This window comes from Drosophila suzukii, chromosome 3, assembly GCF_043229965.1.
Source record: "Drosophila suzukii chromosome 3, CBGP_Dsuzu_IsoJpt1.0, whole genome shotgun sequence".
Lineage (NCBI taxonomy): Eukaryota > Metazoa > Arthropoda > Insecta > Diptera > Drosophilidae > Drosophila > Drosophila suzukii.
The window spans coordinates 19,453,382-19,476,215 of record NC_092082.1 but is presented as its reverse complement, the minus strand read 5'-3'; the positions used below and the strand labels follow the sequence as shown (position 1 = coordinate 19,476,215).

Below are 22,834 nucleotides of genomic sequence, written 5' to 3'. Positions count from 1 at the left end.
ACGAAATATTTATACTTTTCCAGGATAATTCTTAGCTATATCGCGGAACCGGTAGTTAATGGAATTGAGTTGGTATGGGACGTTTTCTCAGAAGCACCCAAATATCATGAAAAAATTGTAATGATTAGAGGCAATTGTACAAAGTGAAAATTGGTGTTTCTGTGTAAGAAACTAGAACCTTAACAGGACATTGAGAAATCGACCCTTAGATTTATTTTTTAGAACATCTAAAGCACTATCTTTTATTTAATATAACTTACAACAACTTTAAGAATAGTCGCTCCTAATGATTAGTTTCACCTCAAAGTTCCAACTTTTGCTAGTTGACAGAATTAGCCAATTGACCCCCAACCTAAACTAAAATCCAGGCGAAACGAGTTGCTGAAATCACATGCTCGCCCATACCTATAGGAAATCATGTACCCCCGGTAACACCTAACGGAAATGAGGTAATTGATATGCAAGTCAAACGCCACAACCAAAATAAAACCGCAGAAATAAAGAGCAATAAAAGAAACCTCGACGAACCAAGAGCGAATGGCCAGACATTTGGCTTGAAAGATTTCATAACTTTTAATAATTGCAAAGACGACGAGAGGAACCAGAGAGAAAGAGAAATACTATACATGGTCGGGGGACTTTGGGGACTCGAGAGAGAGAGTGTAGAGCCTAGGCTGCGCCCTCCGCTTAGTGGGCCTCACTTTCACTTACTGGTCTTGTCTTTGGCTTCCGCACGAAACTTGGTCAAAATGCAAAACAAACTTGGCCCGCAAAAACCCGAAACAGGCAGTGGCGTCAAATAGGGGATGGGAATTTAAATAAGCCAATTTAAAAGAAGAAAATTTAAACAAAAATATTTTTTTAAATTTAATATTAGCTGTACTTAAAAAAGATGCAAAAGGTAAGTTAGATTTTAAAATATTCTGCAATTTTAAAATTCTAACCAAAGGAACTATAGAACTACAAATACCATGCAATTTTAAAAAATTAACCAAAGGTTAAATTCTAATTTTCTTAAATTTTTGTTCAACGTATTGAAATTGTTTGCTTTTTAAATGTAATTGAACTTAATTAACTTGTTTTTAAAATATTTCAAGAACCTGATAACCTATATTATAAAATGATAAAAAAAAACAAAGTAAAGTCTCCCATTTTCTCCTTGAAATGCCTGGATTGTCTTTTAAATACTTATAAACGCTATGTGATAAAATAAAAAAAAGGAAAGCAGAGACCCCCATTTTCTCCTTGACGTCCCTGGATTCGAAAACCCACACATGGGAGTGTAAGCTTTACACAACAAGTGATTTCTTGGGGCCTACACTTGAGGTTCGGCCAGCGACTCTCGGTCCCCGCTTCTCTTTGTTTACGTTTACGTTAACGTGCAAGTTAACGTCTGGTTTATTTTTTATGCGGCGCTTTGGCGGCTTTTGGCGTCCACAGGTCGCTTCAGTCGGTCCAAGACTTCAAGCGCACCAAGTCGCCTGCCGCTCCACTCCAAAACTCGAACCGTTCGGGATCGCATATTTAGTGGTATTACGATATATTACCCAACATTCGGCGGCCATGAATCTGCGGTATATCTGCACAGTAACTCTTGTGCCGACGCTTTGCGTGCTGCTGGTACTTCTGCTGGAGTTCGTCGAGGAGGGCCTGGCCCAGAGTTCCGATCCACTGTTCGAACTCCCCGTCCAGCTGGTCGGATTCCCCGTAATCGTGCTCTCCGTCCGACTTTCCCAGTTCGCCAAGAAGCTGGCCTACTCCCTCAGTCCCAGTAAGTCTGGCGCCCATCGCAAGCGGCTTTTAATTTCTTCGCTCCGTCGAGTGAAAGTTGAAAATATGTTGTGCATAAATTAAGTGTTTTGCATTGTTAAAATCAGTGCAGGAATTCGATGAGGAAATTTCCAAAATTAATCCATCGAAATTTTGGCCACCGACTTGGTCGAAATTTCGTTTTTTCCGCTCAAGTGAGCTTTGGAGTTTAAATTATGTGTATTTCAAACTTGTAAAAGTATTTTGGCTGAAACCTTGAATGTTACGAAATTACACAATGTATTTAATGTATTTTTTACAGACCATTAGCTTTTAAATTATTCTGGATTTTCTAAAAATTGCATTAAATAACTTTGTTGCTATGGTTGTTAGACCAGAAATTAAACGCAATTTTTTTAAAATTGTTTCATTATATTTAATGATAAATATCCTAAAAAATACTGTGATAGTAAAACTATGCAGTTTTATAAGCCACATTGTATTATACAATCTTTACTAGAATATTCTCATCCCTGATAAAAAGCATTTAGTAATCAGTATAATTAGTCTTTACTAGAACATGTTCTTCATCTCTGATAAAAAGTATTTAGTAATAACATACTATTAATCTTTACCAGAAAATATTCTTCAGTCCTGATAAAAAGTATTTAGTAATATCATATTATTAATCAAAACAAACCGTAAGGATTACAATTTTCATATGCATATTATATTAAAATTCACCTTATACCTTTTATTCTGAGGTCTTCTAATACTTTTCCGTTTTGGTTACGATAAATAGTTGACATCATAGTAGCTTTTAGAGTCCAAAATATTTTTTATCGGTTCACAGTTGATTAAGTGTTACTGCACCACAGATCAAAATAATTTATGTACCCTTCGGTACTTGTTAATGTAAAATTCAAATAAAGGGTTAAGTCTTTTTAGCCAACCCATTTTGTAAATGTGTGTCTAATGCCGATTATTGTGACTTGTTACTCATTGCGTTGGACCGTAAAAACCTGATCTGCAAGTGCGATGACAAAAGCGGCAGCCAACTATCGTGCTCGTCCACTTAGCCGACAAAATGCGAAAATGGGGTCAAGGCTGTTGGCCAGCCGGTGGCGTCAGCCATAACAAGTGCCACCGCTCCGTGAAGCCGGAAACTAAATATCAGAAAGAGTGGCTCACGATGTTGACAGCTGAGCCGATAAGCTTTAGGCATGAGTAACCAGGGAAATACCCCACATCAAAATAATTGTCCGAACTTTTTGGCCAACTTGAAAGCTTTGCTAAAGAAAGAAAGCGGAGAAGGGAAATATATTTTAGGAAAGTGTGATATCTATTAGTTCAATAACCTGAAGAAATATTAAACGTTTTTCAAAATTAATATAGTTAATTTAATGATATTTGGGATTACTCCCTATTAAAGGTATCACTTTCTTGTCGCTTTACAAACATTTCCCTAATATTATTTAACATTGGTGTTATAACTATCCCAATACTATTTTAAGATATCCTAATGCAGTAAGTATTCGTAACACTTGCAGATCTCGGGATTGGCCATCTTTTATATCCGGATTTTAAGTATTAAGTAATATTCTTACTTATTTTACAGGTACATATAGATCTCGCAGCAGAAGAGACACCACCCACCCACTGGCCCTTGATGCTGAGCTGGCCCAAAAGCAGATAATAGCTGAGTTCGGACCTCAAGCCTGCATCCTGGAAGAGCCGTGCCGGGTCCACGCCTCCCGACACTCGAGTAGTAGTGAAAGGCGGTTACCCGGTGATGGAAGGGCAAAGCCACATGCCGCCTGGTCAGAGGTCTTGAGGTAGGTCAATGATATGGTAAGGGTGTGGTAACAATGAATTAAGATTAACCGAACAATATTATTTCTTACTTTCCCAATGGTGTTATGAAATGAACTAATTATTACTTACTTACACTTGTCAAATGCATTTATGGTGTTTTAGTTAAAATATAAAAAGCTCCATCTTATTTTAAAAGTTTAGTTAAATAGCAATAGTTAGAGGACTTTTATGATGAATGTTTTATTATATCAATTATTACCCATCACTAATTATATTCAATCCAGATCTGGATACAGTTTCTGTTTAATCCAATCTTATAACTGATTTCTGGATTTTTTAATCACTAGGGTTCCTTAAGCATCTTAAAGCACTTCCTTTCATTTTTGTACTTCCTATCCCCTTCTCAGAACCACATCCAATGGTTTGTGTTCCTGGATATCATCCTTGCCTTCGAGTGCCCCTCCATTTTCTGATCAAGGGCAGCAGGGCTGACTTTATGGCAAATCACTCGACTCAAACTGGCAGTAACAACTTGAACTTCAGTTGGTTCTGGTTCTGTTTCTGTTCCGCGATTGCATTTCTTATGGCCACGTTTGCAGTTTGGCGCTGCTGCTGCTGTCATTTGGCAAATGAATGGCTTGTTTTTAGCTAAAGCAAAATGTTTTCCAATCAATTTTTATATCTCCTTGTTGTCGCTGTCTCATCCTGAAGTTCGCCGTTTGCCCATTGTCATTGGCATTGCTAACTCATCTGTGCATAATTTAATGTATCCTAGGGATACCCGAGTTTAAAAGTGCATGTCACGACTTCGACTCCGACTTTGGCTTTGCCATTGCCTTTGGATTTCAATTTGTAAGTTTACATAAATTTAGTTTGGCTTGCCAGTTCCTGATGAGTTGGTTGCCCTCGCAGCTACCCATTGTCATGGTAATGTTACAAGGCATTACGTTATTCTTCTCACCCATCAAAAGTCCCTGCTAACTGCTGTGATTCATAATTAATGCGCTTGTCTCTGCAGCGTCTTCCTTGATTTTTTTATTGCCGTTTTTGTGCCATAAAAGAAAGGAAGCTTGGCTGGTCAGTGGTAGTAAAACATTTTTATTGTTGCCACCAGTTTCCATTTTGAAATACTGGCATTGCATTTAAACAAAGGACAGCTTAAAGAAAAGCTTCTTAGGAGGTCCTTCGGCAGACGTGTCGTATGTGTAACATTTTCTTGTTTGGCATTCCTACATTTATTCTATTTAATATTTTGTGATATCGCAAAAAGGTTTCCACATGCATCTGACACTTTCACACTTAATGTGCAAAATGCTTCACCCCTAACCCTTAACCCGCCCCAAAATGGGCAAAACTTGTTTGGCCAACGTGTCAAGAGCAAATATTCAAAATTATTTTTGAAATGCTCGTCTGTCTGAGGAGCCCTCACCTTCAACCCTGACCTAACCTGAGTTTCGGTTTGGGTCTGGCTGTTATATTTTCGTTTGGTTTTGCTTTTTGTTTAGTTTTCGTTGCGCTGCAAATGTAATTGGCATTAGAAGAAGTTTTCTGCAACTCGACGTGTTTTGTAATAATAAAATATGATTAAAGTTTTTGATTAAATTTATGCAAGTGCACAGTGGGGAATGGCATGCCGATGCTGGCTTTTCTCCAGGTTTTGGTCAGTTTTCCCGACTCTTTGTTGCTGCCACTCAGTTTTTCCTGGGGGCATCTGCAGATGTGTTTGTTACCGAGTTGATTAAATTATGCCACTGCAGACGTGTGAAATTCCAACTGTCCATGGGTCCATAGGTGAGAGGCAATGGGTTCTACGACAAAAAGGATGGTTATCACAAAGTAATCAACAGGGTCCCGTCCAAAAGGGTACTTTTAATATTTTCTATAGAATCAGTGAGGAACAAGGGTTTTGTATAACATAAATAAATAGTTAGTTTAAACATATAAGGTGTTTCAGTTTGATAAAGACGAGGATTTGGCTTGAATTAATTTGATATTGAATTGGACTGATCAACATTTTTTCCTTGTTTAATAAATAACTTTAAAAACAGATACAAAAAAATAGATTAAAATATTGTAAAAATTTTAAAGCATCAACTAAGATGACGAACAAAACAATTTAGTAAATGATTTGAGATTTACATTTTGTAAGACCTTTAAAAGCGAAGACAATATGATTTAATATGTTGTAATCAATAGACCTACCTTAAACTTGAATACTTTCTTGCATGTCTATTTACCAATGTATTAAATCTTATATCACTCTAAATAATTTAAATACTCGTTATGAAACTGCACTGTAGAATCTGCATTCCCAATACAGTTTAAGTCCAGAAAAATTCCAGCAAACTAGTATTAACTCTGCCTTGCTTTGTACATATTGTTCATATTGTTTGGCTTCAGCACCCCTCATAACCATCACCGTAATACGAATAACCCAAGTGAAACCCACTCCAGACCGAACACACTTCGCATTGTAAGGGAAAACTCTTCCTTTTGGGACGGCTGTTGAAAATTGCTTTTGTTTTTAACCCGGGGATGGAGCCTCTGTTGTTATGTGTGCATATTACCCACTTACTTATAAGTAATTATTTCTGTAATCCGCTTTCCGATGCCCCGCCTGCAACGTGCAACATGGATATGCCACGACCAACAGGAACTACAAAGTGCAATCGGGCGTCAGTGGGATGAAACAATGGTACCTGCTGTCCCTGTTCATCGGCGATGCTGTCCGGGATGTGCCGCTCTGCAAGCACCTGGCCAAAAGGATGCCCTGTCCGGGAGTTGGACCTCTGCCGCCGCCCCAACCACGATGAGGATCTGGTCGGTTCCACCTCCTCTGGGGGATTTCGTTTTAAGGGAGGTGGACGAGCATCCGGATGGAGTCCCCTTAGTCAGTCACATCGGACATCTTTGTTAATCATCCATCTTTCAGCACTCGCATCCAGCAACCACATGCTGTCCCTGTGCACCCCATCATTTTGTTGTACTTTTAGATGCTTTTAAGGGTTTTAATTTAAACGAACGCCCGCCAACAGACGTAGGCGCTTAGATTTATGAGTAAGCAAATAAATAAAGAAAACAGTTGGAAAAAATCAACCCAAATTTGTGTGTTCCTATGCCAGGACATGTCTGGACTCCCTCAATTTTCCGCTTGGACAATGCATTTCCCATTCCGAAATTTTCTCGTCGACGGAAGAAGCAAAAAATTGATACTCCAAAGAACATGCAGCAAAAAATTCTGGTTGCAACGCCACTCGCAATTTGTTGACGCAAGGCATTAAGATGCAGGGGAGTGGGTGCCCGAATATCCTGTACAGTTTTTAGTTGGGCATATGGGGAAATTTCTTAAGGCATACCCTATCAAAAAAATGGGATAAATACAAGTGTTTATAATAGCTTCCAAAGACCATAAAATATAAGCTTAAGTACTACAGTTGTCTAAAAATTCAGTTTTTTAATAGCAAAGTGAAGGTTAACTTACTAGTAAACCCATGCTAGCATTTTTAAGGATAAACATTCCGATATACCAAAAATAATGGGTTTTCGTTAATAAAAATATCTAAGCCCACTTTAAAATTGGAAAAAACCAAATATAAGGCACCCCTGATAATAGTTTAACCCTTACATATAATTTAAATATTCTAAAAGCCAACTCAATAATAATAAAACGTAGGTGATACTTATAGCAGAGATATAATATGAACCAGAAAATTTTTCTTTTACTTCATTTGGTTTTCTTACTACCCCTTCGCGTTTTTCGTTTTAGAACTGCAATCCAAAAAAATAAAACCAAATGTCAGAGTCTCGGTCTCTAAACCCAGACTCTAACTTTATATCCCCTAGCCTGTGTTTCCCATTTATTAACTCGTTGCATATGGTTTGCATACAAACGTTGGATGCTGTCGTCGTCCCGAGTGCTGTAAATAAAATAAGACGACAGCAACTGCAGCAACAAATGTCGCTGGGAGCTTTCCTTTTCCATGGCAACGGTGACCTGGCCGCCTGGGCCGCACAAAAGTATGCTGCACTTTTTGTGCACTTTTGAATTTCTGTGTGATTTTCCTGCTGACAAACGTTCGACCATTCGGGAAAACGCTGGCTGGAAAAAGGAATAAATTAAATTCCGGATGCTTCTTTGGGTCTCGACGTACATTGATCCTATATTGTTTTTCGTACCCCTTATTAGCAGAACGCTTTTTTTTTTTTAATTTAACTAAGCCTGAAGTAAATTTTAATATTTTCATCTGTGATCAATTACTATACTACTACTTATAATTCGCTTAATAGTAAGTATTAAACACCTAGAAAGACATTTTCACGACTTTAAGTTAAGAGTTATGTTTTTATATTTATATAGTTTTTTTAAAAACTTTCAATCAGTGGGTATTGCAAATTCCAGCCAAATGTTCGGGTGTATTTTCCTTGTTTATTTTTGCATTTCCATTATTGTCCGGGTTTATCACATTTAATTTTTCAAACGTATTCCCTGGATGAGGTCGTTTGCCGCTAGATTTATGCGACAATTCCACTGGCAGCGCGTTTCACTTGTTGAAACAATTGCCGCAGATGAAGAAACTTAATCTTTTTGCATACTTTCGGTTGATTGAATTGTGTTTTATTAATAAATATTTGTTTAAAGCGTAAAATATTTACATACTTATGTGACTAAGTGCCGGCCTGCCTCTGTGCGGGACTTAAAAGTTTACCCACTAAATCAATTACTTTTTAGACATAAAGGAAGAAAATTAGAAAATCAAAGGTACAGAAATAAATCTTATAAATATTTATAAATAAATTTAAATACAAATGTCGAAAATTCGATAAAAGCTGCTCTAATTAAACTTTAACTACTAACTTTAGTAAGAATGACATTTAGATTTGACATATAAGATTTTGTTTTGTATTATTTACAATATGGTGTAGTTTTCTAAGCATTCTTATAAATTGACCAATTTAGCAGTTAATAAACCTAACCTGTCTTAAGATACACTTTACTCCCATCGGGACGGATAAAGTACTCGTTGACCCCCTGCGAGTTGGTAACATATATATTTTTGTCATCTTCGTATTGGGGCTTTTGATTTTGACTACTGCCATATCGATTATCGCTGATGTAGTTTGCATTTGGATAGTTATAATGGGGTCTGTCATTTGTGGGATTTTCAAAGCGAATCATGTTCCCTGGCATATACTCTCCGTAGTTGAGGGAGTTGAATCCACCCTCTAATCGGTAGTGGTTGTGGGGCCTATGCTCATCGCTCACCACCAGTCTATCCTCCTTGGCTTCTCCCACCTCATTATATTCGTAGGTGGGTGCATAGGTAGGTCGATTCAGGATCTTGCCCTTCCGAATGTGCTGTTCATAGTGATCGGGAAATATAACCCGAGCCCCTCGCTGCGGAGGAGCTGCATCCTCATAGACTGCATTTGGAGGAGGAGTGTCTTCTTTGAAGGACTGTTGGTTATTTTGCGCCTCTCGGATGAGCTGGATCTGCAGCTGTTCCTTACGGATTCGATCTTCTCGTAGCTCCTCTTCCCGGATTTGGTCATTTCTCAATTGTTCTTCCCGGACATGTTGCTGTCTAATTTCTTCTCTTATCTGTTGTTCCCTAAGTTGTTCCTCCAAGATTCTTTCTTCTCTCAGTTCAGCTTCTCTGAATTGCTCCTCTTGCAACCTCTGATCATCCTGATGCTCATTGGTGTCCCTAAACACAATCCTCTTTCCTCTTCTTTTATCCTCGCCCAAGTCAGATTGTGAAAGGCCATTTGGCAGGACAACTTTCCAGCCATCCATAAAAGATAGGTTCTTGGCTTTTCTTACATTAGCGGATGGTTCATCTTGATCCTGGGGAAATTTAAGCTTTCTTTGGGCAGCATCGCGGTTGAAATCACGGATGACATCAGCTGGCGTGGCATCCGGAAAACGTACAGCTCCTTCTTCGTGCTGTTCCTCACTTTGAATGTCCTTAAAGTTGATCACCCGACTCTCGCCTTCATCTTCGGGAAACTGTAGTACACCTATGAGTTCTGTATGGGCCTTGGCTGCTTCCTCTTCCTCGTCATCCTGAAACTTCACCAGCTGGCTCGTTTGGGTGTCCAGATTGTCCTCTTCGTCATGGAAGTCATCGTCCATATTGAGACTCCTCCTCCTCCTTCTCCTTTGGTACTCTACACCATTCAGGTATTCGGAAAGCACTTGGGTGAAGAAGCTACCGATGCCGCTGGCTATATCCGTGGAGGGTCTCTGAGTGGGTCGGGGCACGGGTCGTGGAGTGGTATAACTTTGGCCTCCACCTCCTCCTCCACCCCCTGTTAAAGCTGACAGGATGCTAAACAAGGATCCTGAGCCGCCATCCGATTGCTGAGAAGCCACAGTCGTCTCCTCCGGCTCACTGAAGAATTTGAAGAATCCGCCGCGATGGTTGTTCAAATAGTGAATGATTTCCATCTGTGTATAAAAAGGTTATATTATTACTTGGGTATCAGCTAAAAGAATCACGTTATGATTGATTCAACTCAAGTTCTTCAACCTCCATATGTAATAACTTACATCATTTTTGGGACACTTCGCGTAGGTCTGGATGCAACTTCGCTCGCCCCCACTTAAACCAAGTAGAGCAGCTCTTCCGTAAATCAAGGCAGGCGATGCCACAGGGAATCCAGCGAGAAAACTTTATAGGAAGAAGAATTGAGTTACAAAATAATTAATTTTTTTAATTATTACCAGAAACTCTTAGATTATATGGTGATCTTTAGTTAAATCTATTAACATATAATATCAAGATAAAACGGTACATGGTGTACCCACCATTAATACATATTTTTTTTAGTAAAGCTGGATTTTCAAGAACTGCGGCCAATTTTCAATAGTGGTCCCCCTAGAAACGTTCGCCCTGCAAGAACATTTCACCCCCTTAAGCTTCCCATCTAGTTACGCAAGTAATGCAACTCCATCTCCCATTTAGCCTCTCTCTAGGCCGCTTATAAAACTTAATTGACTCGAAGCCAAGAATTTGGCAAAGCCAAAACAATTTCAATTTACAATGGGTGCTATCGCAACCCCTTTTGCCACTCCCCGTGCCCCGTAGAAAATCCCCCACCAGACGTAGCTCATTTAATGGAACAATCAATATGGTCTGCAAGGCAGTAATGAAGTCTAATCCCATTTAACGCTGCACCACAGAAACAAGATGCCCCCATCTGCCTCAAAATGCAAATTTAATAATATTTACTCACAACTAAAGCCCCTGCAAAATGGGGGCCAACCAAAGCCTCAGCACTGAGAACAAAAGGATGAGTTTCCAGAATTATCACAAAAAAACTAGATTTCTTTCGAAATACTAAATATATACCAAAAATATCTTCTCAAGAATCACAAATCACTCATTCAGAAAACTAGTATACCTTGATCAGAACAATATCAATGTTGTTTTTCAAATTAAAGTTATAATTCCTAAAAAATACCAGTTGGGAAATACAGAAGTTATCTAAATTTTTAAGATCAGAATTTTTTTTTATATAAAACGCTTTTAAAAAAATTGTATATTTAATTGGGACACACAGTACCTATATATGTAATAACTAATATGTTATAACAAAAATGTATAAGGAAAAATAAAAAAATATATAACACATTTATTATATTCTAAAATCTAAAAGAGTTATGCAGTACATTATAGAATTCGAATCTTTTTCGCTAAGTGATCCCCAAAACCCTGCGATTTCCCCCTCTTTGGAATACTCACTTGGTTATGGCCGGGGAGGTAACGAATCCGGGCAATTGGCCACGTAACGTTTGACCGGCAATCATCTGGCAGAGCACCTTGGGCACGCACTGCAAATCGTCGTTGCGAGCGATGTTCTCCAGTGCCCTAATGAGTTGTGTGTTGGGCGGTCGTCCTCCTCCCAGGCCCCCGGATTGCTGTCCTGCTCCTTGTGTGCCGGTGAAAGCGCCGAGGAGACTGCCTAATGGGCTGGCCGACTGCGAGGAGGCGGAGGGGGAAGAGGAGCCACCGCCCCCCAGGAGGAGATTCGTAAATTGTGGTGCATACAGCGAGGCCAGGGTGGCCAGACCACCGCCCACTCCGCCCCCGGAGCCACCACCTCCACCCGGTGACTGAGTGGCAGGACGATAGTTGAACTGCTGCTGCGGCTGCTGGAAGTGCTGGGACTGCGGTGGCGGTATCTCGCCAATTTGGTACTCGTAGTAATTATGTCCCGGTCTGGGTCGCTGGGGTAGTCCAGATCCTGGACCTCCTGCTCCTCCTGCGAGACCTCCAGGTCCTCCATTCTGGGGGTTGTATTGATAGTTGGAGAACTGCGGCTGAATCTGCACAGAACAAAATTACAGGAGATTATTATCGAATCATAAGAAAATTATTATTTAGAGATATGTCTAGAAATATAAAACCTTTAAATTTATCTTTAATAAATTAAATGTATTTATTAAATTTTTTAAAAACATTTAAGATAGTTTGATTATATAAATAAGATGTTTTAATTTGAAAGACGTTGAAAACATTTAATTTGAACTGTAATCGGAAGAAAAAGGTATTTTATCATTCATAAAATTCGAATTTTATGGAGTTTTTGTTAGATACAACTATTTTACAATAAATATAATAATGATTTTATAAGAACAATTCCCTTCAAACCAAAGTTTTCTTACAATCGTATGTTTACTATTCCTATAGTTCGAATTCTTAACAATATATTGTATGTTATTTTAAAATATAAAATAATTACCGAAAATAAATCAACATTTTTGAATCCAATGTACAAAAATTAAACTATTATTTTAAAAAATATATACTAACTACATTTATAGTATTTTTTTTGTAATCTACACTTGTATTTATTTTTAGTGTACCTGGTTGGGATGCTGTATCTGAGTCTGCTGTGGGTTCGGCCGCTGCGAATAATTATCAAAGTTGTTTGCATAATTAGACGAGCCTTTAGATGGTGGACCACCCACTCCGCCCGACCCACCTCCACCTCCTCCCTCTCGATTTGCATTGGTGTCTTGGCGTTGGTACAGTGGTCGCTGCTTTGGCTGCTGGGGCACGAAATTGGAGGTCTGCTCGGCCGCATAGCTGGGCGGTGGGTAATCATGGCTATCATAGGAGATTTTGTGCGAGGCGGTGGTGGGTGGTGGTGGTAGCGAAGGCGGTGGCCTTGTGGGTCGCCGGTACGAGGGGGCTGGGCTCTCGTCGAAGACGTAGCCGGGTCGCTTCAGATACACATCCTCCACGTGGCCAGGACGTTGGTGGTTCTGCTGGTGATTGCCCACCAGCAGGGATGACTGTACGGTGTAGACCTGGTCGTCTTGAGCCGGCTGCTCCCGTTGATATTGAATTATGGAAGGCGGGGTGGGCGTATAGCGATAGTTCTGCTGGGTATACGGATCCAGGTAGCTTACTACCGGCGTTGTGGGCAGCGGAGTGCTCTGAAAAACCGGATGTGATTCCTGGGGAAAGGAGAACTGCTTGTCCGATGCCGCCTGCTGTCCCAGAGAGTTGGGAACTTCGTGTCTGTAGTTCGGTTCCAAATAGCTGGGGGGATAGCGATTGAAGCCGCCTTGGGGCATCACATCCGAGGGCGTAAAGTCCAGCATTTGGGAGGGTCTAAATCCTCCGCCCGAAGTCACTCTGGCGGAAGTTTCCGTGGGATTCTGTCCCTCGGCTACCTGTTCCGAGGGAAAGAAGTTTTTCAACTTCACGGATATCTGCTGTTCGTCACTGGAAAAATTAATTTGTTAAAATATTATTAGATTGTATGAAAAGTGTAAATGTATACCTAGTTATTTTAAACATTAAGAATAACTTAAATTTTTTGGAAAGCTTTGTAACCTTTCAGAAATTCAACAATAGTTAAAATGGATAGTCCCCTTTACTTCTAAAAATAATTTTAATAAAATGTGTTTAAGTGTTTAAATGCACAAAATAATATAACATTTTAATGTGTTTTAAAAGTCCAAAAAATAATGATCAATTTAATAATATTTTAAAAATATTAAAAAAATAAAAACTTTAACTTAACAAAAGGCGTAGGGACATATTTCAAGAAATCTCTATATTTAAAAAATATATTTAAATAACTTTAAAATTTAAAAGACGCAAATATTTTAGTATTCTTTTTATTTGCTAAGTATCAAATAAAATTAAAAACGTCAACTTAAGGCTCTTGAAAATTAGCATAATTCAAGGAGCTCCATCAACTCACCCGTTGCCATTTCTTATGCACGACACGTCGAAGACTAATGCGATAATTAGAATTGCAATTTTCCATTGCACACTTCGCGGCTCCCATAGCAATTGCATTTTGGCGATGGGGTTGAGGGGAAAATGTGGAAAATCCCGCTGCTCACGTCAGCGATTCATAAGCTAAAGCCAAAGTGTCTTCGCACGTCGCCTAAAGTGGGGAAAATGGAATGGTGGAAAACATAATAAAAACTTGCTGTCAAACTCAAACTACAAAAGAATTTCGCGCAATTTCCGAGGACTTGTGCTCGACATTTTCTTGCTACATTTGCACATAAATTTATAGATTTACCACCCACCGCCCTCGGGGGATGCACATTTGCATTCATATTAATGCAATTCTCACGTGCTATCCGGCAAGGAGTTTTCCCTGCCGACGACATTTGTTTAATTCCGTTTTTTATGATTGCGCCGTGTTTATGCAACCGCACGACTGCCAGAAATAATCGGATCCCATCATCTTCATTCCCGGCGAACCATGCAAAATTATTCGGATTATTGTCAAGTTTTATTTGGCGGGACGCTGACAGGCCTTAAAAGTTTAATGCCCAGAACGATTCGGTTTCTTTTTATGCTCGGGTTCTATTAGGACAAGTGTCTAGAGTGCATATATCTATATAAACTCTTCGTATGATTGTTCTTTGTTTTGGGTTTTGCTTGGTTTGCTACTTTTCCTGACTCATGGGATATTAGGTACTATCGATATGGGTCCACAAACACTCAAGGTATTCAATTCGGATACATTAAACCTAAGGCTTACACCTTCTGATATTAAGGTTCGATTGAAATACCTTTTCTAAATATATTAATAGAAATTTAATTATACATTTATCTAAAAAATTAAGACTTCGTTGAGTATTTAAAAAATAGTTTTAGTCGGTTTAACTTTATAAAGAGTTCGAAAATAATTTCTTTTCACCAAAGTTTTTTCTTCGTATCGTGTCTTTATTGTCACCTTCTCTATAGAGCCTTTTAAAGATCATATTTTATGAATCAGTGAAAGTGTGTTTTATGTTCTTAAGCTAATCTTTTCTTCCCTCCATCATCTTTCTTCCATTTGTTTATTGATTTCTATGGCCTTTAGCACACTCACAATTCATTCATTGGGGTCTTAACATTTTTAACCCTTTTCGTCTTCTGCAAACAATAAATTTCACCATAAAATATGCACAGTTTGTCGCCTTGTTTAGTTCGTCATTTAGCGCTCTTCGATTTGCATTTGCATTTAAATGGAGTCAAGGTTGTTGTACCAGACATTGTGTGTGTGGTAAAAATGTTAAACACTTTTTAAAGATGACGCACAGGAAATTTTGAAATTATCTGGTTAAAGTCTCACTGGCTTTGCAGCATCTGCACAGAGTTGAAATTATATATTATTTATGTTTGTGCATGTGCAATATAAAAACAACTCCTAAGCCAAATGTCTTGTTGAGTATAAAATTTAAATTCCTTGCAATTGCGAACGGAGACGGGCAACAGACTTTTGCCAGCTGTAATTGCAGCCAAAAATTTTATGATCCCATCCAAAGGGGGAAAAGATACAGGGGGAATTCTCGGGGAAGTACCAGAAAACTGCATTTGCCGCTGGCTGGCGCCAGAGGGCGCTGCACTAAACCGAAAGACAGCAGACGGCAATGGAAGTTTACAACAAGAAATGGCAGCAAATTTAGAGGAGGGGGGTGTGGAGAGTGTCCCTGCACCAGGTGCAAGGATCACAAAATGCACATTGAGGGGGTGGCCAAATGGGGGGGATGGACACCGACACCAAACGAGAAGGCGGCGACACGAAAGGACACTTTACGCTCGAGATGCGTTCCAAATTGTGCGGGCAAAGACGAACACGGATACGGATGCGGATGCGGATATGGCGTACGTGTTGTGAATTCTTTGGGGAAGTATCCTCCGCTTGTCAAATTACATAATCCACTCAACACGCCCCACTCTTCGACCGCCCACCAATTAGCTTTAATGTCCAAGGCGTGCTGAGGTTCGATTCGAGTCTTATGGCTGGACTTGCACAGAAAAAAAAGGAAATTCAAGATATTTAACCACATTACCTTTTTCATTATAACATGTATTGATTTATATATTTTGCACAGTGTTTTTTATATTTTATTTTTTTATTATTTTTTTTAATTAAAATTATCTTTCAGATACATTTAATGTATTAATACAAATTATTGTTTTATTTAAAATATATATTTAACGACTTGAATATTTGTATTCAGTTTAAGTTTTTTCTTGAAGATTGTTTAAAAAAATGTTCGTTTATGAAAAGTGGATGGATCAGCAAAAGGTATCAAAGGCTTTTAATGGATTTAATTAAACTCAAATCTATAACTTTCTTTTTATTAGATGTAAATGGTTTTTAAATGATATTATTCACACCGATGTGATTGTTATTTATTAAGTAGCTATAGCTTAAATAAAAATATCTATTCTATTCTTATAATCATCATTATTTTTTTCAGGATCCAACTGTTTTTTTTTAAATGTTCAAATTATTTTATTGTTTGCACAATTTTTTCTGTGCAACCACTTGAGTCACTTGCGCCCAACGATTTTTGTAATGCCATTTTTGCGCAATTCTCCGCTGCTGCCACTTCTTTCCCCAACTTTCTTTTCACTCTTCCTGGCTGGCTGAACTCGAAAATTGGCCAGGCGCGTTTCTAGATACAATTGGCATGCTTTGTTTGGTTTTTAAATTGCTACATTTGAAGAGTTATTTTAGGGGGCCGGCTTTTGGTTTCGATTTGCACACTTTCGGTTTCGATTTTCGCCGTGGGCTTTTTCCCAACTTACTCACTGCACTTTTTGAGGCCGTCGCTGCTGCTTTTCCCCGCGTGTCTCAAACGAAACTGAAAGCGAAATTCGAATCGAAACTGGTTAACTTTTTAGCTCGAGCGACGCAACCGCAGACGTAAGCGGTGTAAGACTTTAAACAAAACGCAGACGACTCGACGACTACGTCTTTCCGGCTTAAAGTTCGGCGATCGTTTGACACGCGACGCCTGCGCAGAAAAGCCATCGAGCCATTTCTCTGGAGATAAAGCCGAAGTCTACAATCCGGCAGAGAGAGCAGCTCGTCTTGGCCAGGTGGATTAGCTTTAACGGAGAGCAAACCGCTTGGTTAATGAGAGCAGAAGTCGCCTGGTAGAGCTAGGCCTCTCTGAAGGTCAATGGTTTAAAGTGCAAACCTTAAAATAGTTTTGGGTTTTTCAACAAAAAATTAACTTTTAACTCAGCTTATAATTATAATTGAACCGTTTTTATTCGACCGGTTTTTGTTTTCGTTTAAAGATTAAGAGTCCGTATTGTTTACAGGCAAAACGACCCATCAAATGTATCTTAATTATTAAAATATAAAAAATAAATTGAAAATTGGAAATCGGAAAAAAGTAATATTAACTAAAATTAAAAACTTTTTCTTCTCTTCGCAACATAATTATCAACAAATTAAATACCCTACATCAATTTCATAATGGATATTATAAAAATTATTTTATTAAATTATACTTCTTGCATTAAAAACTCAAATGTTTTGGCTTGTAGGAGTTTCTCTTTAAAAACAAAATGTATAGTATGCTTTATTTATAATAATTATTATTTATTTGGTTGATAACTAATTTTAATTTTAACAGAAAATAATATGTAGAGTTGATTATTTCAAGACAGCTTTTACTTTAAAATACTACAATATTAATACATTTGCTTCAGATTAGTTGTATATTATTGGCCTTCATGACAATATAAAGTTTTAGTTCAAGGTTTTATTTTAATTTTAAGGTCATAAATAAAAATATTTGCCTTATCTTATTTTGGGGATCTGCACATTGCCAACAAGCTACTAAAACTATTGCACTAACTAATCAGATATTTCAGCACTTAACTCTGAGCTGATCATTCAACTCGGTTACACACGACTTTATCAATTACAATTACATCTGCATTGCGACGACTAATTGCTGCATTTGTTACACTTTTCGAGTGAGAAATGATTGACCAACTAGGCAGTTGGCCAGCCAAATGGCTTAATTATGAGGGGCCAACGGGCGGGACGACCAGCAAATTGTCTACCAGTCTGAGTGAAAGTTGGGGCCCCCAAGAAAGAGCAGGCCAAGCAGCTAAGCAGCTAACAAGCCCCAACAGCCGAACTGAACCCAACTGAAACAGAAACCGAAACCGAAACTGACTTGAGTTGAGTAATTTTCTGCTCTAGTCGCCAACCTCCGCCCCCAAAGCTGCTTTCTTTTCCCCTCCCGGTAAGCAGTTGGTAATAATAATTTACACTTTTTATCGCCTCTGAGGTAACCCAGCATCCATGGGCTAATATTGGGACAGATTTGGCGCTCGAACGAAAGCAAAACCGAAATATTATCCAAAGATGGTGGGCTGTTTCGCGAACTGGGTTCATGACAGAGTCCCAAGCCGAAATCTATGCCAATGTCTGTCATTCAACCCGCTTCACTTTTTGCTCTTCGCCAGTCTCGCAATTTGTTTACATTCGGCTGGGTTATGCAAAAAGCTCCAACTGCCTTCTTCTGGTCATGATTGATGAATGGCAGTCTGTGAATTTTTATATCCGCCTGTGGGAGTATCTGGGTGTGTTGCCCGACCATGAAAGGTCGTCAATGAATTGCCGATTTGGCATTTTGGTAAAGCCCCAATGAGCAATCAAATGAGTGAAATACTACTACTACTTCTTTGAAATAAGATTACCTAAAAAAAACCCATTCCATGCTTGATGGTTCCAAATTAATTTTTAACAAATGGCTATAACATGTTGACGGCACAAATATTACTCAATCTCGAGGCTGACAATCTGGAATTAACGAGCATTTTTTTTAAGATTTTCAAAACAAATGTTTATTATAACTTTTATAGTAAAAAAAGCATAGCAAATAATTTAATGCTTATTATGGAATCTGGTTTTTCTATCAAACACAAACATATTAACTTTGCGAATGGAATGGTTTTTTATTTACGGACACGTATGTTCTACATGCACCTTGCAAATAGCAGAATAAGGGAGGCCTTCCAACTGCAAATGAAATGCATTTAACATAATACAATAGATTATTTTTCATTTACTTACACGTTTTTTTATGACTTTATATTCCTCATCGTTTTTTACTGCCAATGATAAAGAGCTCACACTACGGCGTCCGAAATCAATAAGTAAGCTCAAATGTTCCTCGGAAATCTTAGAAGATTTAACGAATACGCCCAAATCTCGCAGTACTTTGCATCTTTCGAGCGCTTCCAGCAGTCTACTATTATCATGAATATAAAGTATCTTAACTGTCTCTGCGTGACTGATGATCCATTTGTTCCAGTTGAAGTTTTTGTCGGATAAAGCGTACATATAACGTAGATTTGGAAAAATCGGTAAATTTGGTACCTTGTCGACAATTAATTCCAATTTTTTAAGAGCAGAATATGTTGATTTTTGAGACGAGGTCTTGCAAGATATTTCGTCACACTCGAGGAACAAATGAAGAAGTTTTTTAAGCGAGTTGAATATTTGAATGATATCGACTGGACACTCCTTTCTTCCCCTTTGAAGGACGAGTCTTTCCAGATTAACCAAATACCGAACCTTGTGAACTATTATAATCAAACAAGCTTTTGAGAATGTGTAAGGACATCATTATCAATTATATTAAACTTACCGTTTTTTTCGGAAAAATCATGAAAATGTAAATCCGTTAGGTGGGGGAGTTCCTGCAGTGCCGGGTATAAAGAATCATCCTCATACAACGGTTCTAGCATCAACTCCACAGTAGTAAGACTCTTCATATTGGGGATAAAATAAAACGGCCACAAAGAGTTTACGACCAGGCGAACTTCAACCACATTGGTGCAGTAGCGCTCAATAATTTGGAGCATTGGGTATCCACTACTCTCCCCAGTTATACACTGAACAGCGGAGCCGCAGATGGGTAATACACGAGTCAGATAATCATTTTCAGCTTCGCATCCACCAAGCTCCAGATATTTCAGCTCCCGTTCACAAAAACTGGCAAAAGAGTCGCCCAAATATAAGTTACTTTGAGCCAAACTCAGGCGATCATCGTAATCCAATGTATCAAAAAGAATTTCCAGAATTTCCTGTGGCAAACTTGTGATTTTCCTTGCAGCTTCCATTTTCTTAGCTATTTTCGGCAGCGCTTATAAATGAGGATTTTTCGCAGATATGATATTTTCGATAATTCGATATATACTTCATGTTTTTCGTTTCCTTGTTTGTTCCTTTTCATTTGTTTCATTTTAACAAATTATTTAGTGAAGATTAGGGTAAACGTTTTTTTTTTATATTAAATTATAATAAATGCATATATTGCAAAAAAGGTTTTCTCCTCGAAATCGGTATTGTCTTCTTAACCTGAAGAACCTTTTAAACAAAGGTAAAATTTAGTCTACTTCTACTCAGTCCATCCATGTAAAACAGATGAGATTTTTGACAAATGTGAAACTTCGAAAAGTCTATTGCATATTGTACCCTCTTCCCATCGGTTCGAAATGGTTAAGATTTTTATTAAATATGAAACTCGGATTTCGACAGAGCACATACACAATCTTCCGTCTGATAACAGCTGATCTGGCTAATCAAACCAAACATGTTGCTTCTGCGTCTTCCATTTTCAAATGTTCCCTTTTGGACCATCTGTTCAACGGATGGTGGGGATCCCTGTGCAAAGACGCTTCTAAAGTTCGTCAAATTTGGATGGCGGACTAACTGGGAATTTTTCGGAACGGCAAAACCTTATCGACCATCTGTTCAACGGATGGTAAATGGATATCTGTGGGAAGAGGGTACTACCGCTAACCCCAAACTAAAAAAAAATTGTATATTAGCTAAAAATCAATTGGATTCAATGCCAAGACGAATTTCGAGTTGCAGAAACATCGCCGAGCTATCGTATAAAAAAGTGGGTCATATTTGGATGAGAAACCTTTAAGGAGCCAAAACCTTATATACCATCTATTAAAAAAGTCTTCCCAACCGTATAAAATACAATTTAAAATTCTGAAGTCTTAAAAAACAAAAATAGTTGTAATACTTTTTAATGTGGTTGGAACCACTTCTTTTTACCGGATATATATCAAGCAATATCTATTTATAGAGCAGAAAATATTAATTTTATATATGGGGAAGTTTTTTAAACTTATTTATTTTTTTAAACGAAAAACAATATTTGATTTAAAGTTCATATTTTCTTATGTGTTTCAAACTGGAAAGTGACATCGATAAAATTGGATCTCTTCCCTTAATCACGAATTATGTCCGGGAAATCAAGCCAACCCAAACGTATGATTTCAGAGCCTGGTGATTCATTAAACTGAAAGCCATAATAAAAGTATATATTATAATATAACGAATTTGTAAAATAGTAAACACTTACCAACCGATTTATCTCATTAAATTGGCATTTAGTTATCCTCATATTCAATGGACGACTTGAGGTGGCAACGCCATTATCCTTAATGATTTTAATAAAGTTCGCAACGAAATCAGCAGTAATAATGTCGTCCTTACGAACTACCACGTTCAATCTTATCAAATTTCTTGCGCGACTGAGAATCTTGAGGAACTCGTCTACTTGCAACTCTCGCTTGGCACAAAATTTCAAGAGCCTAAGTGTATTACTGTGTGCAGAAACGAACTTGCAGAAATTTCCTTTTGACCAACTAGTTTTTATAATGGATAATGACTGAAGTCTTGGAAAGTAGGGAAGTTCGGGAAAGACTTCGCACCCAAGTAATTCAAGAGCCCTTATAGAGGCAGGCATATCCCCTTTACCATGACATTGAATTTTAAAGTTATTCAAGGTCAAGTTACGAAGTTTTTTTAATGTTGTACAGAAATCAAACAGGCAAATGAGGTCATCAGAGCTGATACTGATCAAATGCAAACTTGTCAAATGAACCAGTCTTTGTAGTTGGGGAACTATAATAGAAAAATATAAATAGAAGAGGAAAATTGTGCTTTAGTTTATATCAGGATACCAAGAAAAAATTGTAATTTCATCTTTATTCAGAACAACTTCTACATTCTAATATGATTAATTAAAAATTACTTTCAATAATTATTAAAGTTTTAATTTACTAGCAAATAAACTACTATCTACAATAATTATTATTTATTTATAAATAGATATTGACTTACGCTGAACTAAAGTTAGTTGCATATGAAAATTAAATTTATGGTATACTCTCTGTGGCTTAAACTTTTGATAACTTACGTCCTTTTGCAGAAAACATGTTTAGCGACATCTCCGTTATATTTGGAAGATCTACCATTAATTCAAGGACTTCGGCCGGATCGGGAACGCACAAAAAGAGCGAAAGGAGTTCTTTGTGTTGGAAGAGTAGCTCCTTGGCAGGTCCGCAACCAGAATCAGCTGATGATGACACCTCCATGTATCGCAAGTTGTCGCAATACTTTCGAATCAAATCCACTCGGGGATCTCCTGCCTTCAAGCCATCACAAATGAGTTCACAGACACCTGGACCGCACATCTCCAATATTACGGCCCACGCTTCATAGGGCAAGTCCCCGACATTTATGCGGTGAAATCGTCCGTCGAAGTAGAGGATAAATGCTTCTCGCAGGACTTTGTGCACCTGTGCCAACTGCAGTTTTGCATGGAGAGTAAGTTCTCCGTATATTAAGCCTAGAACTTTTGCAGGCAAATCAAGAATACTTTTCTTGGCGCTCATTTTGCAATAATTAAGCACGCCAAACTTTAAGGAACGAAAATAGTCGATTAATAGAACTTCAAGGCCTATCGATTGCAGTGGTGTGAGAAAATAGGAACTCTGAAATGAATCAACACACATATTATCGAAAATCAACGTCGACAATAATTGGTTATGCATTAGGCTCTGTCCACACTAGGGATGTTTGATTTAACATATGCATTCGCATCTAGGGATGGCAAAAATGTGAGTTTTTTATTTTTTTTCGGGAATAGAGGTCTTTTGTTCCTTAATACTAGGATACTTAA

At 38.1% G+C, this 22,834-nt stretch overlaps 4 protein-coding genes across 5 annotated transcripts; 1 reads left to right on the top strand and 3 right to left on the bottom strand.

Moving 5' to 3' along the window:
• Window positions 1–1,437: 1,437 nt before the first annotated feature.
• On the top strand, window positions 1,438–6,660 carry LOC108019386 (uncharacterized). Its single transcript, XM_036816296.3, has 3 exons — window positions 1,438–1,771; window positions 3,368–3,584; window positions 6,218–6,660. The coding sequence occupies exons 1-3, from the start codon at window positions 1,564–1,566 to the stop codon at window positions 6,375–6,377; spliced, it is 585 nt and encodes a 194-aa protein (XP_036672191.3). The 5' UTR covers window positions 1,438–1,563; the 3' UTR covers window positions 6,378–6,660.
• A 1,475-nt stretch (window positions 6,661–8,135) lies between these two features.
• LOC108019418 (protein split ends) lies at window positions 8,136–16,830 on the bottom strand. Of its 2 annotated transcripts, none has more exons than XM_036816253.3 (6): window positions 16,626–16,830; window positions 13,786–13,974; window positions 12,434–13,301; window positions 11,310–11,893; window positions 10,115–10,235; window positions 8,136–10,012 (listed from the first exon to the last, which is right to left on the bottom strand). In XM_036816253.3, the coding sequence occupies exons 2-6, from the start codon at window positions 13,881–13,883 to the stop codon at window positions 8,534–8,536; spliced, it is 3,150 nt and encodes a 1,049-aa protein (XP_036672148.3). In that variant the 5' UTR covers window positions 13,884–13,974; window positions 16,626–16,830; the 3' UTR covers window positions 8,136–8,533. The 2 variants fall into 2 exon arrangements, with proteins under 2 accessions (XP_036672148.3, XP_036672149.3); XM_036816254.3 differs by having other exon boundaries at window positions 16,630–16,830.
• A 1,874-nt stretch (window positions 16,831–18,704) lies between these two features.
• LOC118877372 (uncharacterized) lies at window positions 18,705–20,042 on the bottom strand. The gene is made up of 3 exons (XM_036815903.3): window positions 19,496–20,042; window positions 18,919–19,430; window positions 18,705–18,864 (listed from the first exon to the last, which is right to left on the bottom strand). The coding sequence occupies exons 1-3, from the start codon at window positions 19,968–19,970 to the stop codon at window positions 18,805–18,807; spliced, it is 1,047 nt and encodes a 348-aa protein (XP_036671798.2). The 5' UTR covers window positions 19,971–20,042; the 3' UTR covers window positions 18,705–18,804.
• A 923-nt stretch (window positions 20,043–20,965) lies between these two features.
• LOC108019421 (uncharacterized) lies at window positions 20,966–22,613 on the bottom strand. Its single transcript, XM_017087243.4, has 3 exons — window positions 22,070–22,613; window positions 21,230–21,774; window positions 20,966–21,166 (listed from the first exon to the last, which is right to left on the bottom strand). Exons 1-3 carry the CDS (start codon window positions 22,545–22,547, stop codon window positions 21,095–21,097), a joined length of 1,095 nt encoding a protein of 364 aa, XP_016942732.4. The 5' UTR covers window positions 22,548–22,613; the 3' UTR covers window positions 20,966–21,094.
• Between the last annotated feature and the right edge of the window lie 221 nt (window positions 22,614–22,834).